Consider the following 14,825-nt stretch of genomic DNA (forward strand, 5'->3'; position numbering starts at 1 on the left):
TATTATCGCTTGTAAGTTATTTCTCCAAAGTACAGAAATAGCAAGTTCTGTTACAGATTGTAGGATGAAACGTTCATAAAAGTTACCACAAAAAGCAGCTCTAGTCTACACTGTCTGAGCCAGATCCAGGCAATTGCTATGGTACCTTTGCAACATGGTGGTGCAGAGGCTGTAGAGCTGGCCACACCAGCCAGAAAAGGAATCCCCTATCATGAGGGCAATCTGAGTAGCACAGCCACAACAGACAACTCTATAGCACCCACCCCCTCTCTCTTACAGCTCTGTGGTTAGGGCATTGTGAGAATACGCCATCTCTTCAGCAATAAAAGAAAAACTGGGAGAAAACCTGAGATAACTAACCAGTTGAAAGACAGAAAGGTGTATCAGCAACCAAAAGTTGCCAAATGGCTATTTCAGAGAACTGCAGGTGATTGGCTCTGCCAAATTTAAAGGCCTGCACGAAGTTCTACTGAAATCTACGGGACTGTTTTAAGTTGCACTGGAGCCCAAAATGTCTGGCCCCAGGACTGGGTAAACAAACAGATAAGCCATCTTTTTGTTTACCCTCTCCTGGAGCCAACCATTTTGGGTGAGCCTTTAAATTTGGCAGAGCCAATCAGCTGCAGCTCTACCTCCCTCCTCAGGTCCTGCGCTGAGCACAGCTCTTCCAGCTCCAAGGATCAGGGCATCTGCTTTCCATAAACAGTTTAACTTGAGTTGAGAAGAACACATTACGCCAGTTTACCTCAATTTCAATCTACTATGGCTAATGCACACAGGCTGCCCCTATAATTTTTATAATTACAGTTTTACAACCTTTATGTAAGAATTATTAAATTGTCTTAAAGCATATCTATGCACTGTGTGCGCAACTGAGATCAAAGAGAATCCCAGGAAACAAAAGTAAATCATCTAATATTTACTGATATTGCTATTAACTCTAATTTGCTATAAACAATGCCACAGGAGATCATATTTACAATTAATCATTCAAAAGTCAGAGTTTGCTATCTGAAGGTTTCTCTGAACAACAGCCATCTGATCCTGAAGATGAAACACACTGTACTTTTTTGTTTGTTTATGGATAAATAAAATAAAATCTACCCTCTTCAGAAGAGGGGGAGCTTAAATTCATATCCACAAAATACTGATGGCCTGACAATTCTTATATTTAAAAATCTAGTAGTCTGTAGAAGAACATTTACAAAAAATGTAAGCCAAGTAAAGCTCATATTTTCATGTTTTCCTGGAAGGGGTGTGTGTGTGTGGGAATCTTATTCACACAGAGAGAATAAATAGTGATCGGCTACAGTGTGCCAGAGCACATGCTGTGCAGAAATCAAGACACTTAAGGTTTACTGTTTTGCAGAAGAAATATGGAATTTGATTCTGCAGCTGTGATATCAGAAATAAGACAATGCGCCTTCATTTGACTTCATAATGCCAATGTCCCCATCACCAATAACAGGAGGTGTGATTTTGCGATAGCGATGCAGAGGAACACAGAGAAAAGAAGTTGCTACGACCACCACCAAGAACATAACATTAGGACTCTAGTTAACAGGAGTCATACTAGAAAGAACATCTTCTAACAAGAGATATTTGCTAGTTTAACTAGTGTGACAATCTACACAAGGGACAATTTTTAAAGAGTCAGTCACCACAGTGAGATGTTTAAAAAAGCAACTGTAACACTTTTTTTTAAAAAAAAACCTGTGCATTACTGTTTCTCTTTTAGGCTTACTTCATAAAGTTAATAAATTGATGGTAATTCAAGGTCATAGTGGCATCACCAGAAAGTAAAAGAAATTGCCCTTTTCAGTACGTCAACACTTTTCTTTAAGCAATTACAAAATTAAATATATTACATGCTCTTTAATGGAGAAGTTCATATGTCTGTAGAGTACTGGTCTACTTAAAAACGTTAAAGGCCCATGACACACAAGACCTTGCAGCACAGTGTACTTGAGATGCTGTTGAAGACTCCTCGTACATGGCCAGATGGCTAGTTTAAAATGTGACTATTTACAAAAATAAAAGGCTATTTGAACATAGGCCAGAATGCCTACAGTATATTCATATACTGTCCTTTTGCAAATACTTAAAAAGAACATCTAGTCCAGGGTAAATAAAAATTAATTTAAAAAAAATAAAACCTAAAAACTGGATTTTTATTTAAACTGGGTATTTTTAATTTAAAATAAATACAAGTTTATTTTTAAAAAATAAACCTATTTAAAATTGAATTTGAAATTAACAACCTAGCTTTAGGCCTTCACTTAATAAAATCATTTAACTAAACAAAAAATATTAAAACAGTACACGTTTGCTGCCAAGTTTTAAAGAAAGTAAAACCAATGAATTGATGGAAGTCACTGGCTAAGCACTTGGAATCAGAGTTTGCTGAAGTGCTTAGATTGAGAATCTGAGTGTCAGTTAAGCTATATAAATGCTTTAAATAAAAACATATAGATACAGTGTATCCTCCTGGCTAACAAAAAGAAAAAAAATAGCATAAAGGCTCTATGTAGTTGTAAATCAACATGTTTTAATGGTTAAAACAGATGACCATCAATTTTTCTTCAGAAAAATAACTAGAAAGAACAAATGCAAATCAAGATTAAAATCAACTATTTAACTGGTTTCCTGTTTGTGGATTTAAATCAGGGTTCAAACTGGTGATTTGAATCACTAATTTAAATCACCCACCCTGCAAACTGAAAGAATTAGTGAGTACTTTTGATCTTAATCTCTCTAGGCCACAGCTGCTCATCTGTAATATGGTGATAAATAATGCACCCTCCTTTTACAGGTGTATTGTAAAATTCATAAATATTTGTGAAGCACTCAGATAGTATAGTGATGAGTGCCATAAGAAGCCCATGAGAAAATGAATAATTTGATCTTCAGACGTGTATAGCAAATAAGGCCCAGGGCCACAAATTTAACAATGAAGATAAAACAAAATATTAAACAGCTATTCATTAAGTGACAGCCATCCCATCCTGCGCACTGAGTAAGGCATGGGGCCTTTGGGAAAATAGAATACATGACCACGTAATTAAAAAGATTTTCTCAAAATGCATACACACCAGGGGGACAAATTAAAGTTCCACAGGCAACCTTAATTCTGCAATCTCCTAATGTACGAGTGTTTGACTTTGCAGCCTTAATCATGTTCTTTTAATAGTGTTTTGATGTTTTGTTGTGTGTGATTTCCAAAGTTTTTTTTAAAAAAGCAAATTAAAAAAAAAATATGGCATGTACACCCTGGCACCTATGAGTCATAGACAGAGTTGGAACCTTTAGATCCACCACACAGACATCTGCCACTTAGCAGTAGTACGATGTCACCTTCTTTGTGGACCAGCAGCAGAGGGCAATGAGATACCTCTTTTGCCAGTGGATTTCCCAGATATGTGCTAACAGCAAAGAAACAGCAAGACTCAGGAATCTTAGGTGCCATTCCAGGAATATCACTGACACAAAGGCCACCATCTCTCAAATTTCAAGTCCCTACTCCAAAGCATGGGATGTTTTGAGCTTTACAAATGTATGCTCACTAGACTTTTTCTTTTTTTAAACATGAGCAAAACAATGTATTTTGCCCTAGACTTATTCTCAGAAATGTCTGAACTACTTGGCTGAAATTTCCCCGCAGAAAACACCAACCTGAGACAGACACCAGGCATGGAAAATTTTAGCTGAATAGTTGAAGTTGGAAAAAATTACAAGCAGCTGAAAACAGGGCCTTAAGGGAAGTGTGAGGCAACCTTAATAGGTCATGCTACCAGTCCCTCATAATAAAATATAATGGCTGCACACTTTACATAAATAAGGTACCATTATTTTACATAGATCTTTGGCATGATATCTGCAAATAGCAAGCTGGTTCAAGTAACAATTTTTTATATTTAAGTTTTTTTATTTCTACAGCCCTAACCTGACAGTGAGAACTGCACAAGTGGAGTCCCGTAAATGGAGCACCACTTACTTCACTAGAACTCCCAGTATGACCCGGGGTTCATCTACATGGGACTTATGTGTTCATACAACAGACAGTTAAAATAAAAAAAATGAGTAATTAGTCATTTATATCAACTCTTCAATAAAACGTTTTCAAAATGTGTCTAAATATGCATTCTCCACAATAAATCAAGCTTTTTGTGGCTAGTGTTACAATTCAAGGAATTCTGACCCATACATACACTCTCACCCACACTCTTGTTTTAATCAAATACTATTATGGAAGTTGGAAGAGAAATTAAGTAACACAGAAGGAAAAGATACAACCCTAGGTTTAAACACATTTTGGGCTCAGTCCTGAAGTTACTCTTTATGCATCTCCTATAAAAGGTAAAAAGGTACTTGCAATGGTTGCAAAATCTAGCGTTAAACAAAAATCATCCCTAGTTTAAAGAGGTGCAACTCCTTTTGATTTCACTAGGAGCTGCTTCCTCATATCCCAAGGCTGAATTGATTCTACGAGTTAAGACAAAACACACAGAAAACTAAACACAGAGGCCAAGATGTTAGTTATGTTATTTATGGATGTCAGATATATTTGATGCAGAAGGCCAAATTTTTTTTTTTTTTTAATTATGGTCCGTGAACAAGGATATAAATTATGGAGCCAATCCTCCTGCAGAACTCCAGCTGATTTTAATGTGAAGTTGGCACAAAAATAGAGAATGTGACCTTTCTGCAGTAACTAAATCTTCAGTTTTTTGTTAAGTACCTTATTGTCACATTCAATGTCACTTTGGTCATAAAGGTGTGCATATTTTTTCCATTCTTATTCCTGCTCTTCCCTACCCTCCTTTCAAAAAATATCTCCTTCTCGCTCTCTGGCCATCTCTGTATAGTATTTGTACTGACTTAAACTAAACTAGTACCAAAAACTGAAGTGGAGAATTAATGCAACCCCCTAGTATGGACAATGTTATATCACCATAAAGGTTTATACCTGCTGCTGCAACAAAAACTGTGCATGGACAAGCCTTTTGTCTCTCCCCTCTCTGCTCCACTCTACATTTTTTCCCTTCAGAAGCTCCCAGCTCCCCTAGCGCTTCACATTCAGCCTCTTCCCTCCTTCTATCTGCTAAAATAGTCAGCAATTAGTTAATGTTGAAGCATCATCATTGACCTTTATAGCAAATGTACCAATGAGATTAAGAGAGGGGTGGGACATTTCTACCTCATTGTTTCAGGCTTTCTGCAGCCTCTAAAGGACATCACTTCATCACTTACAGTCTGTTTATGTTTGAAAGGTAGTCTTTGCAACCACCAGGCCTAAAAATCTCTCTTAAATGAAAGCTTAACTTCTACACAGTCTGAATATTTCATGTGGGCTAGATGTGGCCTAGAGGCTATATGTTTGATACCCCTCATTTTTAGAAGAGTTATTTTGAGAGAGAATGTCTCTCTCCTGCGCTCTCTCTCTCACACACACACAATCATTAAAGGTAGCATCTTGGTAAAATTAAAGACAATGTTCTTCATCCAGTTCCCTTTTTACAATATTTTCTGTGTTTGAGAGCACATCATTGTGGTTCCATAAAAAGGTACTTAATCTATAATGATATTGTTGATTTACCAAAAATAAAAATCTAATGCTTCAATTCCTAGAAGGAAAGATTTTCAAGAGTGACTAGCTATTTTGCATCCTAAAATTTCTGTGCTTCAAATTCAAGACACCTTTACAGAGGCCTTACTTCCCCAAGGATTTATGCTCAGGGCCTCTTTAAAACATCTCACATGAATACTCAAAATGTAAGCACCCAAAAAAATCAGTAGTATCTGACCAAGATTTTCAAATGTGACAACGGAAAAGCAATTTCATCTGTGTTTAATCAGGCTGGTATACTGCCTTTTAAAATCTACATGAAGGTTGGGCATAAGCTCTTTAAAAAGTCTCCTATTAAGAGGTAAAAAATCAAATACCAAATAGATTTGTGACAATTCTTAAAATAAATTTTAAGCAAAGATAAAACTGCACAGACTTTTGAATGCTGATTGAACAAGCAATTTTGTATCAGGCAAGCATGAAAAGAAAATCGGGTAAGCATGAAAAGAAATCAAAGAATAGGTACGTTAATTATGTTTCTGTTTTGAAATGTATTCCTAAGAAGTAATTTCAAATATGTTAACAATGGGTTCTATAAAAGCTATCTTGGAAAGGGAAAGGGGAGGTAGATTTCTATAACAAAGATCATTGTTTAAGAAAGTAAAACAAAAAATTACAACACTAAATGATAGTACAGAATTACTATCTGTTTGCTGTTTATTTCCTAATTTTTCCATTTTTGTCCTATCTAGCGTCTTGTTAATGAGATACATGCAGGACCTCCCAGACAGAAACACTGTAACGTCTATAGTTATTCAGCCAGTTTGTATGCCACTTGGCTTACTTCTAGTTTACCCTCTAGTCCTAAAGTTTTATGACTTTGGAATCTTCCTTGACATAGGTTTATGCTCCAAATATTACTGCACATCCAATTTAGAACTCCTGAATTTTCTTCTCAGTGAATTTTACTTTCTATTTAGAGGTTGTGTGAGTTAATCTATTAGGTTAAAGATGGTCAGAAAACTGGGTAGTAGTGGCAAAACAACATAATTTGCATTAATCCAGACATTCTGTGGAGGTGTAAAATGCATAATTTATACATGAATTTCCAAAGGAGTTCTATCCACTGGTGTAGGCATGAATCCACCACCTGGCAGTGTGCAACAACATTCCCCTTTCAGACAGCTTCTTTCCTTCAATAGCCCTATTCTGATTTTAAGCATAAATTACACTTTTTTGCTAGTCAAGAACGAGAACTCAGAACTCCGGTTAATTGTCTGACTGCTGAACACTTTCACTAGGAAAGTAATTCGTGTCCTTCACTCTTTGTTTCACTTAAAAAAAAAAAAAAAAAAGACTCTCAAACTATTAAAAAAAATCAAGTAAAACTTGAAGAAATATGCTATTGCTTAGTAGCTGAATGCAAGAGAGGCCCGGGTCTCATTCCTTAAGTCTGCACTATTGCAATGCACCATTGATCAGTGAATGAGAACCGGCTGTCTGGGAGTCCACAGAATGGCAAACCACCACAAATTTTCCTCTAGAGAAATACACATTAACACCAAAATTTGGCAGTTGCAGGAGTTTTGAATGCTCTGGTACTTTCAAGATTCAGTTCTTCAAATTCTGCTTGTGTGTTTTTGTTTTGAACTTTACCTGTCTTGTTTTTGCTGATGTTTCAATGAAAGGAATTCCATAACTTCGTGCTAAGTCCTGAGCTTGTTTTGTATCTACTGTTCTGGAAGGTAAGTCACATTTGTTTCCTACTAGCACCATGGGGACATCTTCAGAATCTTTAACTCTTTTTATTTGTTCCCTAAAATAAAATGGAGAGATTTCATTTCAATACTTTTAGTAGTGTTAATACAGTGGAATTTTAGGGGAGGAAACAAAATGCAGTTAGACATTTCTATTATTTCCAAATGGGTCAACACTACATCATAGTTTCCTTTTATATGGCATGTACATTATTTGAAACTTTTCAATAACAGTTACACTAGGAGATACTACTGCCTTTTCCCCCAGATTTAGCATTTCAACTTAAAAGGAGAGCATAAATACTGGTCACATGGTTATCACTGATAGCAATGGGACTCCGAGAGCTAAAATTACATGAGTCCTGATTCCATTTACACTACACCTGCTTTACTTTTATTCCCATTTTAGTGTCCTTTCACGCTGCCAGAGCAGCACAAAGGGCCTTTGTGTGGATGAGAATCAGGCTCAGATAGTGTTCTTGTTCTATTTCCCAGGAACTTTGTCCCATTTAGCCAAAACTCCTATTCCTGTCTGGTGGAGTAGGGCAATAGTGAAGCCATAAAAGTCTATCTTAATTTTACAATATTTGAGCTCTCTACCTGAAGAGATTAACAAAACAGCAGAATCAAAACTCGATTATTTGGTAGGAAAAGATCTCCAAATATGCTTTAAGGTCCTATTTACTAGGGTTCTTAACTGTAAATGAGGTGTGATGACTTTTGTGAGCAATAAATAAGGTTTATGAGGAAATTGTCCCCTCCTTCCCACTCCTCTTCCTGGCCAGGCAACGCGAGCAAGTAATTTGTTTCCAAGGCTAGCATCAGAGGCATAGCTGATTTGCTCCTCTTCTAAGGGCTTGCCTACACTTGTGGTGGCATGTAGGGTACACACAACTAAACACTGCAATGAAAAGCAGGCTGCGTCCATGCTGACGTGTAGATACATGTGGCAGTTAAAGGGTCTGGAGGGGAGAGGCACGGGGAGTCCTTCCCTGCAGCCCTGGGCAAAGCGTCCACCCCACCCTCCCTGCCAGAGCCTTTCCCCATTGCCCAGGCAGAGCTTTTTTCCTCCACCCTGCAAGTGGCACCCACCCACTCCCCTGCCAACACTTTCCATGCTGCCCTGCACCACACCACACCCAAGCCTCTCTCTACAGTACCACCTCCTCACCGAGACTTTCCTGCCGCCCCATGCACAGCACAACATTCACCACCACCAGAATCTTTCCCCGCTGCCCAAGCCTTTCACTGTGGCAGGAAAAGGCTCCAGCAGCAGGACACTACACTAACAATAACAGTGCAGATGTGGGACGCATTGCTTGGGCATGCAGAGAACTATATACGGTACAGACCCTAATGTTCTGGCGTGTGTGTACTCCACTCGCCTAAGCAATGCCCCACCATCTATACTGCTATTCATACCTGTACTAGCTGTGCATGCAGTCTGTACTCCGCATACTGCCATAAGCGTAGACACAACATTAGTGTCTCAATTTACTGTCTTCCCACATTTAGAAAACATGCAAGGTTCTCAAGAATTAAGATCAACGTTTTATTGTACAGCTTTTTTGCTGACTTGATTATACTGCCTGACATCCTTTTGCACATACTATCTCAGCTTTTTTAACCAATAAAATACTATTAAAAAACCCACAATAGCTGGCATGTATTAAAATCAGTACTGTTGACATCTATGCTAGAGGGGGCGATTTTAAGATTTGTCTCTTTACATCAATGATTTATGTTTCTCTGAGACTTTCTTTAGTAAGTGGATCCTTCTTTCAAATACTAGTTAAAATGCATTTTTCAAATACTGGATTAAAACTGTTTGACGGGACAATGATGTTGCTGAAAGAATCTCCATCACTAATCTCCATCACTAAAGAATCATGCCAATCACTAATTTAATTTGTTTCCCACCCACAGAGTCTGGAAGTTTACTCCTTAATTAACATAGCTATGGTTTCTTATCTTTCTAGGTATTTAGTTCTGTGAACCTTCAATCTCCAGTTCACAAGCTCATTCACTAATGTGTGAACATAAAAGTATTAATGCCAGAATTCAACCCGTAATGTTCTGTGGGGAGAGGTTGTATAACAAGAAGCCTTCTTACATAAAATTACAGTTGTGCTCTCTGCAAGAAGGGTTTAAAAGCCATACCGTATAACTCAAAATACGGAAAGCTGGACAAAAATAACACTATATTCCTTTTACTGTTAAAGCAAGAATAAAAATAAGTTTGCTATAACCACACAGGAAGTCCTCTGGACTGGTGGTTGAAGCATGAAGGGACACATGAATCTTTAGCGCATCTGGCACGTAAATATGTTGCAACGACAGCTACAACAGTGCCATGCGAATGCCAGTTCTCACTTTCAGGTGACATTGTGAACAAGAAGTGGGCAGCATTATCTCCTGCAAATTGTAACCAACCTTGTTTGTCTGAGTGATTGGCTGAACAAAATGTAGGACTGAGTGGACTTGTAGGCTCTAAAGCAGGCCTGCACAACATACGGTCCACGTGGGGTGAGTAGGTGGGCTCATTGTGCGGCCCGCGGGGGCCGAGTAGGCAAGTGGGAGGTGAGGGAGGGGGGCTGAAGAAGCGAGTGGGCAGTGGTGGGGGGTGAGGAGGTGAGGAGGTGAGCAGGTGGGCAGTGGCGAGGGGGGCAGGTGAGCCGGCAGCAGGGGAAGGAGGGTGCTGAGTAGGCGAGCTGGGAGGGTAGGAGGCTGAGGAGGCGAATGAGGAGTCAGTGGCTGACCTGTTCTACTGATCTGGTCTGATTCCCATCCCCTCTCCAAGGACTGCAGCTGTCTTGAGGTGCTATAACATATTACCAAGGTTCAATACCGCTGTTTTGGTGGGGCAGCGCTGGGAAAGGAGGGTTTGTTTCTGTGGGGCGGGCGGTGCTGGGGGAGGGCGTTGTGTTTCGGGGGGAACTTGGTGGTGCTGGGGGGGCAAGGGTGTTGGCAGGGCCAAGGGGTTTCAGCCCTCAGCTGTTTTCTTTGGAGTAATATGGCCTTCGGCACTTTACGAGTTGTGCAGGCCTGCTCTAAAGTTTCAAAAATTGTTTTATTTTTGAACGCAGGGTTGTTGGTTTTTTACATAATTCTACATTTGTAAGTTCAACTTTCATGATAAAGAGATTACACTACAGTAATTGTATGAGATGAATTGAAAAATAATTTTTTTTGTTTTTTACAGTGCAAGTATTTGTAATCAAAATAAATATAAAGTGAGCACAATACACTTTGTATTCTCTGTTGTAATTGAAATTACACCTCTACCTCGATATAACGCTGTCCTCGGGAGCCAAAAAAATCTTACCACGTTATAGGTGAAACAGCATTATATCAAACTTGCTTTGATCCACCGGAGTGCACAGCCCCGCGCCTGCGCCCCCCCAAAGCACTGCTTTACCACATTAAATCTGAATTCGTGTTATATCAGGTTGCGTTATTTCGGTTTAGAGGTGTACTATATTTGAAAATGTAGTAAACATCCAAAAATACTTAAAATAAATGGTATTTTGTTGTTTAACAGCACGATTAATCTTTTTAAATCGCTTGACAGCCCTATATTTTTTTCATGTGCCTTGCCTCCCCTCTCCTCTCCCTGAATATAGGCTTGCTAGTTATACAAACCACAAGATTAGGCTGCTTAATGCACTGTATGTGGGACTAAATAGAGGCAATTATTAAAATGAATCTAGTACAAGGAGGTGAACTTAGAATGTCATGGCCTTGTTTCACATTGGGAGCACATTACTCTAGTGCTCTGGGATGTGCATTGGCTTCCAATATGTTCCCAGGTTGAATTCCAGGCGATAATTTATTGAGTCACAAAAGGGTTGAGACTTAAGTTCCTGCTAAGCTGCACGGCCGTGCAGCTGCCTATCAAGCCCCACACAGGGGCTCAGGGCCGTGGCAGGGAGAGGCTCTTCTCCCCCAGCCCCAACATAGACCTGCCCCGGACTTGCTATGCTCAAAGGACAGGCGCCCCTCCCTTGGCTCCAACTCATCCTCGGCACGGACCTGCCATGCCCAGGGGAGAAGCCCCCAACTTCCCCCAGCCCAGGTGCTGCTGTGGACAGAGAGAGAGCTGGGGGGAGTCCTCTCTCCCCACTGTAACCCCTGGGCAGTCTGCATCCCAAACCCCTCCTCTCCAGCCCCACCCCAGAGCCTGCACCTCCAGATGGACACTCACCCCCCCCACACGCACACACCTCAACCCTAAGCCCCTCATCCCCACCCCCACCTCAGAGCCCTCATCTCCTGCACCCTAGTCCTCTGCCCCAGCCCTGAGGGCCCCTCCAACCTGGAACCCCTTCTTGCACTCCAAACCCCTCATCCCCAACTCCCCCTGAGCCTGCACCCCTAGCCCAGAGCCCTGACCCCCTCCCGCACCCCAACCCTCTGCCCCAGCCCTGAGGGCCCCTCCAACCTGGAACCCCTTCTTGCACTCCAAACCCCTCATCCCCAACTCCCCCTGAGCCTGCACCCCTAGCCCAGAGCCCTGACCCCCTCCCGCACCCCAACCCTCTGCCCCAGCCCTGAGGGCCCTCCCCCCACCACAAACCTCTTGGCCCCACCCCCACCACATGAATAAAATTCATTCCGCAGGTGCATAGGTAAAATTAAAGGGAACACTAGTTGAGACTGCCACTCTCTGATACCAAATTCCCACAGTTAAGATCAATGGAAGATGGAGGCATGAGAGCTGAAGATCCTCACTCTAAATGGAAGGGAGCGCCTCGCAAGGTGTTCTCTGGAAACGGTCCTGAATTTGGAAGTGAGCTCCACTCCCATTCCTTTGGTCCAGAGCCCAAATTTGTTAATCATTTTCTTCAGGGTACAGACCAATAGTTACCCTAATTTGTGTTTATTTTAATTGGAAAAGTTGTTCTTTATATTTTGTAATATATTTATGGCATGGGCAACTTTTTAAATGTTTTTAATACATAAATAGCCACTATAATCAGGAAAGTCATATACATATATTAAGTGATAATAGATAACTAGCGCTAAGATTTTCAAAGTCTACATAAAATTTGGTGTCTAATTTGAAAAACCTAAGACCCCTAGGCTCCATCCATACGTCCTGCTATACCAGGGGTGGGCAAACTATGGCCCGCGGGACCGTCCTGCACAGTCCCCAAGCTCCTGGCCCAGGAGGCTAGCCCCTGGCCCCTCCTCTGCTTTCCCTGCTCCCCTGCAGCCTCAGCTCACTCGCTCTGCCGCCGGTGCAATGCTCTGGGCAGCGGGGCTGTGAGCTCCTGGGGCAGCGCAGCTGCAGAGACCAGCCTGACCCGGTGCTCTATGCTGCGTGGCAGCAGCGGTGGCATGGCCCGGCTCCAGCTGGGTGACGTGGCTGTAGCATCACCAGCCACCAGTGCTCCAGGCAGCACGGTTAGGGAGCACGGAGCAGGGTGGGTGGATAGAAGGCAGAGGAGTTCAAGAGGGTGGTCAGGGGGCAGTGTGTAGCTAGGGTTTAGGGGGGAACAGGGGGTTGAATGGGGGCACGGGGTCCTGGAGGGTGTCAGGAAGGGGTGTTGGATCTGGCGTGGCAGAGGGCAGTCAGGGGACAGGGAGGGGTGGTTGGGAATAGCAGCGGGCGAATGGAGGATTGGATGGGGCCGCGGGGATCCAGGAGGAGGTTCAGGGGCAGTGAAGCAGGTGTGTGTGTGATAGGGCAAAGGTACCGGGGAGTAGGGGGCTATCAGGGGAACGGGGGGGGGAAATAGGCAGGGAGCGGGGGGGGGGCGGCAGATAGGAGGTGGGACTGGGCCATGACCCCTCCCCTAACTGACCTTCAATACAATTTCTGAAACCCAATGCAGCAAGGCCAAAAAGTTTGCCCTGTGCTATACAGTGACAGAAAAGAGCCCCAGAGATGGGTTTTTTGGTTCATGCCATGGATCGCCATATCTTTTCATACTTCACACATAGAGAACAACTACTCCACTAAGTCCAAGAGGGTCTGCTATGACCTCAGAGTGGGCAGGATTTGTCCAAGAGATACAAATCACCTCCATTCATCTCAACAGGATGTTACATTGAAATCTCCTAATTTCCAGTTTTACATTTTATTTACCTTTCAAAATTGCCCAACTTCTTGATCTTCCAGGAGGCTTCAGCCATCCCCCTTCTACCTACTCAAAACCCTATGTAATGCTCCAAGCATAAGTAGCAAATTGGAAATATTGTGGCTGAGTGACTAAAGGATTGATTAGTATATATTTAATGGCCTATCAACTGCAATAGCAGCTTTGAAACTCTGCTTATAATATTTACTCTTGGGGGGATTCTGCACCACTGTACATGTGCAGAATTCAAGTCTGTCACAGAATTTTTTTTTTTTTTTTAAACCACACAGAAAATACATTCTGCACAAAAAGTGCTGCAGTTCTGCCTTTTGCCCATCAGAGACCACTGCGGAGCCAGAATAGCCAGCAGCATGAACACAACTGGCTATTCTGGCACCACAGCGGCCTCTGCTGGACAAAAGGCAGAACTGCAGCACTTCTCAGGCAGAAAATATTTTCTGTGGTAAAAAAAATTCTGTGCCAGACATGAATTCTGCACCGCTGCACATGTGCAGAATTCATTTTCCTTGGGGGAAGAAAATTCAGAATTCTCACAGGAGTAGAAGTTCATCACAGCATCCTGCCCATGGAGCCAGGTTAGGATAAAGAGTGGAACACATGGGGCTGCTGTGGGGTCACAGACTGGGGTTCAGAATAGCAAGTGGGTGGGGGGGCGACTGGGACACAAGCTCAGAAGCTAGTGGGGTGACAGCACTGAGCCAGGGGTTGAATGAGAGTGGGAGTACAAGACCACATGGGGATGGAGAAGGGGCTGCAGAGACAGATGTGCCTGACTGAATGGGAAAAACTTGGGATCAGCCAGGGTCTGCACATGAGAGGCTCCCCAACTCCCTAACAATCCCTCCCCTAAAAAAACCCAACTTGTTCCGTACTTCTCCCACTCATACCCAACAACTCTCCATGGTCACTCCAGGCTCCTTCCCTCTCCATCAGCTACTTTGTTACCCTTGACTCCCTTAAGACTTTGCACTGCTTCTGAGGGGTGTGGGAAACACATTTCTGTATTGTAGTGTAAATGAATCACTCAAAGTTCTGTTTCAATATGCCTAAGCCAGGAATCTATTTGCCAAAAAATAAAATAATAATAATAATAATTATACCACCACCACCACCAGAATCCTTTTTTTCGTCTGTATTGTTACAAACATACTTGCTGACAGCTATTTTGAAGTAAATTTCTAAAATAACAAACTGGCATGATTATATTATGTTATTTTGACAAATAAAATATGCAGAATTTTTTATTTTTTGGTGCAGAATTTCCCAGGAGTAATATATTATTCCACGACTAACTAAACTGTAGAAAACAAATCCATCTTTTGGTATGAGGGAATGCAAGAAAGCTTTTTTCTCTCTTTTAAGAGTCACCAAGATTATAACTTTAAAAAAAAATGCTTA

General features: G+C 41.7%; 1 protein-coding gene across 4 annotated transcripts in view; it reads right to left on the reverse strand.

Moving 5' to 3' along the window:
* KRAS (KRAS proto-oncogene, GTPase) overlaps positions 1 to 14,825 on the reverse strand; it is a 48,627-nt gene that overhangs the window by 14,255 nt on the left and 19,547 nt on the right. For all 4 annotated transcript variants that reach the window (XM_032789768.2, XM_032789770.2, XM_032789771.2 and 1 more), the window contains exon 4: positions 7,223 to 7,382. In XM_032789768.2, the coding sequence (XP_032645659.1) occupies positions 7,223 to 7,382 (160 nt within the window). The remainder of the gene's footprint in view (positions 1 to 7,222; positions 7,383 to 14,825) is intronic.

This window comes from Chelonoidis abingdonii, chromosome 1, assembly GCF_003597395.2.
Source record: "Chelonoidis abingdonii isolate Lonesome George chromosome 1, CheloAbing_2.0, whole genome shotgun sequence".
Classification (NCBI taxonomy): Eukaryota; Metazoa; Chordata; order Testudines; family Testudinidae; genus Chelonoidis; species Chelonoidis abingdonii.